This window comes from Geospiza fortis, unplaced genomic scaffold (genome assembly GCF_000277835.1).
Source record: "Geospiza fortis unplaced genomic scaffold, GeoFor_1.0 scaffold217, whole genome shotgun sequence".
Lineage (NCBI taxonomy): Eukaryota > Metazoa > Chordata > Aves > Passeriformes > Thraupidae > Geospiza > Geospiza fortis.
Genome location: NW_005054392.1, coordinates 2644141 through 2649729, shown reverse-complemented (window position 1 = coordinate 2649729; position 5589 = coordinate 2644141). Strand labels below are relative to the sequence as shown.

At 42.0% G+C, this 5589-nt stretch overlaps 1 protein-coding gene across 1 annotated transcript in view; it reads right to left on the bottom strand.

Moving 5' to 3' along the window:
• The window catches only part of MOXD1 (monooxygenase DBH like 1), a 54377-nt gene that overhangs the window by 43991 nt on the left and 4797 nt on the right, over window positions 1–5589 (bottom strand). Inside the window, exon 3 of the mRNA XM_005425681.2 lies at window positions 5507–5586. Coding sequence (XP_005425738.1) covers window positions 5507–5586 — 80 coding nt within the window. The remainder of the gene's footprint in view (window positions 1–5506; window positions 5587–5589) is intronic.

Here is a 5589-nt window from a genome sequence, read left to right as displayed (position 1 = left end):
CAGGAATGCTGAAGCTCTCTATGTTTTTGAATACAGTCACCTCAGACAATCCACCACTACTCCTTCTCCCCTCCTTCACTCTCAGATCTAGTTTGAAAGGTGCAAAACTCATTTCTGAGCTGAACAGACAAATGGGGATACAATTCAACATCATAAAGTCATCCCATGACAATGACATTGCATATTGACATGGATAATTTGATATTGTGGTGGAGTCCCAAGGCCCTATACAAGTCTTTACATCAAGAATAAATGATAAATGTCAATTTAAGAATTTATATTCCAGTTATATCAGAAAATACTAAGCTAGATTAAAGGCTGTCCTAACAGAAAGAGACTAGACAAAACATGTAGCAAAGTGTTTTAAGGGAAAGAAAATCAGTAATGAGGAGATACTGCACGATACAATCTTAGAACTGCAGTTTATCACAAGGAACATTCCTTACATAGGAGCCACATTTATTCAGTACAAGTTTTCTGGGTTTAATTATTTTAATTACTTCAATTATGAGGAAGATTAAAAACACTTAGGGGATTTTCAAGCACAACAATTAGGGATACTTGTTCCCAAAATTTCTGGATCTGCCTTAGAAAATCTCCCTTCCTCCCTTTCCTACTCCTGTGGTACTTGTTTATATGGGGAGTTAAATCATCCCCCCATTATTTTAAGTCTTTGCACCACTCACAGAGGCTAAAATTTCATATTTTTGGGAAGATGCGAGAAAATTTAATTTTCTTGGTGTTTCCAAATTCCAAAAAAGAACAAAAAATATGACAAAGGAAAAAAAGAAAAAAGAAAAACAATCCCAACCAAACACTTGAAAACAGTCCCCTGAAGGCCTGCAAATTACAAGCTTCAGAATTCTTCTCATCTTTTGTTCACCAACTGTTGCTTCCTTGTCCTAACTATTGTACCCCTCAAAGGGAACTACAAAGCACCCAGCCAGTGGAGATGTACACTGGAGTGTCTCTTTATGCCCCACACTGAAGCCAAGAGGGAGACATTAGTCATGTGGAGATTCTGCCCCAATGCCCAAAGGCATGAAATACCTCCAACAAAACACCGACTGAGATATGTCAGTGTGGCACTCGCTTCGCATCTCTCTCTTGGTGCCTTTCAAGTTGTTTTCTAAACACTTCTTTTGTTGCTGTTGGCATGAGTGCACTTAAAAGCGGCATATCGTTAAGTACTGAAAATGCTCACTGTTTTCTGTCCTTTAAAATCTCTTCCAAGTACTTCCCTGTGAGCAATTAAGCTAACTCTATGGGATACATTTGATAACAGATATTCTTTAGTTTGGGTGACAGTTAACAAGCAAGGCTCTAATGAATAATAAAGTACTTTTTAGTGACATACAGTCCCTATTCACCCTGAGTAGGGACTATTTTTGTGCAAGTTCAACAGAAGATTCTAACAATGCAACCCTCTTGTATAACTTGCACAAAATAGGCATTCATCAAGGAGGATTACTCTCCCCAAAATGGGGCTCTCAGAAGCTACGTGCTGTGGGTGGGGATGCACAATTCCAGACAGGGGTGGAGACCAAGGAAAAGGCATGGGTCTAGCAAGAAAATGCATGCTGTGTCAATTCATAAGCACAAAAGAGATGCATTAGGGGGAAAAAAAAGAAAAAAGGAAAAAAAAAAAGAAGAAAAGAAAAAAAAGAAAAGCATGAAGAAAACTAGATGCAAAATCTAAGGCTGCCCCAAGATCTTGTATGAAGAGTAACACATGCTGCAAATGACCATGGAAATGTTTCAAGGTAACATTTTGCTAAGAATGATCTCTCCTAAGTCCTACTCCTCCCTACAGAGACAAAGACAGCTCCCAGCTTTCCAATACCGACCCCCATTGGCATCTTCTTGTTCTCAAACATGCTCAGCTAAACGCCACACAATCTGCTGCTCTGACACCACAGGCTCTCAGTAATGTGTGAGAACAGTCTGCTCACTGATGTTTTTCTCCTTCTGCTCGGTGGAGGTGCCTCCCTCATGACAAAGCACTAAGTCATGCATGTATGTATACACATATCCATTCTATGTCCTCCCAAAATATGTCAAGGTTCCCATTTCAAGTATCAAACTTCTTAAATGTTAGGACTGTAAATGTATAATTCCCTGATCATTCCAATGCTCTTCAAAAAACTTTTTCTTCCTCTTTCATGACATCGGAACACTTTCCATCTTGATATATTTAGACAAAACTAAGCCACAGGCTCACAGATTGTTTTAGCTTTTCTTTATGTCAGACATCTTTTCAGATTAAATACAGCTCCAACATGGAAAAGCAAACCAAAACAAACAGCTCATTGCACCCAAGTTCAGGATATACAGAAAACTGAGAAAGTAAAATCTGACCCAGGATATCCAGGACTTTGAGTTTTTTCAAGGCAAACACTGCCTGCTGATGGTGGGAATAGCATTTACTTGCTCTGAGAGGATGTGGAATAAATGCCAGAGGAAACCATTTTTTCTCTTTTCTCTGAAAACTACCTGGCAGTTTTCCTCTACCCCAATACATGGATCTTCCACAGACAGGATTATGTGCTTTTACCCTAACTGGCAGCTGTAGTCTAACTATATTTACATGTTTATTCCCAGAAGAGAACTCTTACGTCTGAGAACACTTTCTATTTTTAAAAAAGGTGAGAGAATTTGGGGGGGGGGGAAGGCAAAGCTGACCCAAGGGACTAGCAATTTCAATGCCCACTTGAAAGGCTATAAAGGTGTTTCAGAACATCTGAATGTCAGGCCACTAACAAGCATCTCAAAACTTTCAAAGAAACCAAAAAATGACCCCTCTAAGAGTTTAGACCACGATGCACATTTTCCAACGGATGGTCATGGAATAAAAACATATTTCTGAAACCAAAAAGAAAAGTAAGTTCATTCATTATAGGGTGTACATATTTCATGGAGTTCAGCTAGGCATAAAACCACATACTTTCAAGGGTGCTATCTATGAAAAAATCTTTTTCAGTAGTAATAATCTAAATTATGATGGTATACACTTAACACAGAATGTATTTTTAAAATATTAACTGTATTTGTTTGTCCAGTAAAGTGAAGAATTGGATATTATTGAAACAACATCCTAGAACAATTTGTTCATTTTCTAGCAATCCCTGCTGCCTGACCAGAAAAAGCCTCTGGACAAATTTTGTCTATCATCTTTGTTTCTGGCCGTTCCTTGTTGGTGCAAGTATGGAAAAATTTTAACCAAGCAACTTTTAAAAAACCTCAGTTCAGTTTAGAAAGAAACCATGCTCCCTAGAACTGAAGAAGGAATGGGGATGGAGCAAGCCTCAAGCAGCAAGCAAGCATAACAAAAGTATTTCTTCTTACCTGCTCAAAAGTGCAACAAAATAACTCGAAGCTCTTAGCAAAACAATTTATGTGGTAAATTAGTGTTTCAGGAGAAATATCAGTAGGCTTCTATCAGTGGGCATTTGCTACAGTCCTTTTCTATCTGTAACAGAATGTTGGTGGATAAAACCTGGTGGAAGAATGGAGCTAGCATGGGGCCATTTTTAAAGATATTGAAAACCTGTGAAGGGTGCTGAAAAGAGCCACAAAAGTGCTGTGAGCGCTGGGGGGAATGTCCTGTGATGCTAAAGAGCTCAATCTATTTATTTAACAAAAAAGAAAATGGAGCAGTGACTTGATTGTCTCGATTGCAGTATATAAATAACTTTATGAAGGCGGTATGCAGGGGGAGTAGAGGTTTTAATATAGAAGAGAAAATGCATAGCTGAAAGCTAAACCAAGACAAACTAATCCTGGCAATCAGGAACAGCAGAGACTCATTATTGCCACAAACTAGCACGGGAAGTGATGGATCCTCCACCACTGAATGTCTTTACACTAGGTTTGGATGCCTCTCTAAAATACTTGCTTTACCCTGACAGGATCTATGAACTAACCAGGAGAAAAGCTGAGGTTTCTTTTAATGGTTAATAGGTGTGTCTTCTGAATTGCAAAGCCTTTCAGAAAGCCTTTCATTCTGTGAGTGAAGAGCTCACTGCTCACTGAGCAGCCTAGAGTGGGTTTTTAATTATTATTAGTCTTTTATTTATGCTTCAAGAAAAATTATCTTCATTTTGAAATATGGAGAAAGCAGTATTCTGAAAATCACTAGTCTGCACTTAAGGAAGACAAATATTTGCCTAAACTTCACGCAGTAAATGAATGGAAGAAAGAAAAAGACATTTTTAAAGGAAAATATTTGTACTAAAAGCTCAATTCTTCTGGAAAAGCTTTGATTTTATAAAACCTTGACAAACAGTAGGGAGATCATATTATGCATTTTGTTTTCTTATGGTGAATTGTGAATAGAAAATCCATATTCTTATGGGAAAACCTCTTAAAAATTTAAGCAGGAGCTTCAAAGATCAACTAGCTCTAACATAATGAAGGAAAGACAGATGACTTCTCCTAGACCATACTCTAACAACCACTCTGCTCTTAAACTGCACCTCTGACTTATTCAAGCATCTGGGGGTGAGAACATGTTATTCCAGGCCTGATTGCCCTTTTGGTCATCTGCGGGACAAGCTGTCCCTGCTCCTCCGACCCCAGAGCAACTCCTGCTGGCTGGATCTCAGGTTGATGAGAGGGGACCAAAGGTGTGGGTCCCCTCCCCTCTCATGGCTCCTAGTCCACCAGCCACCAGTGCCTCTTGGAGGGGGTGACTTGCTGTAAGCACCAGCAAGGCCTCTGTTCCACACTCCTGTTCCCAGACATAGCCCTGACAATATCCAGACTGCTACAGAAACATCCCAAGCAAATTATGCCAGTAGAGTTGGGCACCTCTGAGGTTGCTTTGCCAGACCAAGGACATGCACCAGGAGTCCTCCCAGTGGTTACTCTGCAAGTCCTTTCCAACATCTGGGTCAAAACACTTCCAGGTGAGGAGAGGAGGAACACCAAGAACAGGAGCAGCACCGGCTGTGCGCCAGCAGAAGGGGACGTCAGCAGGCTTGGAAGCTGGTGGGATGTTGCCCTCATGCCGGTGGGATTAGAAAGAGCCAAGCTCAGGCGGCACCAGGAGGGCCAAGCTCCACCAGCTATTGGCAAGGTGAAGGGAAAGGTGCCACACCTCCCTGGGAGAGACTGCCCTCCCATCCCTCTCCTCCAAGGCTCTAGGCTTGGCGGGCAGGCAGGACAGAGTGGCCAAAGGAGAGAGGATAGGGCTGTTACATCCTCTGGATAAAGAGCAAAGAAACCTGACACCTCTAGCGAAATGTATGTAGAAGTTTAGAGGGAAGGTTGGCAAGGAGGGGATCGAAAAGAACTATCACCTCCAGGGGAAAGGAAGGCAGAAAAATAGGGATTACCCGAAGGGTGGAAGAAAGAAGTAAAGAGGCACAGGGATGCGGGACAAGAAGGCTGCAGAAGAAACGTGCGGCAGGGAGAGAAGGGCGTCCCGAGAGAGGGACAGCGCGGGGAAAGTGGGCGGACAAGGAGGACCCGGCTCGGCGGCCGAGGGGAAGGAGCAGGGCCTTACCTGCAGGTAGGGCTGGCCCCTCTCCACGCCCCCCACCACGATGTCGGCTGAGGCCATGCCGCCGCTGGCTAGGCCCACCACTC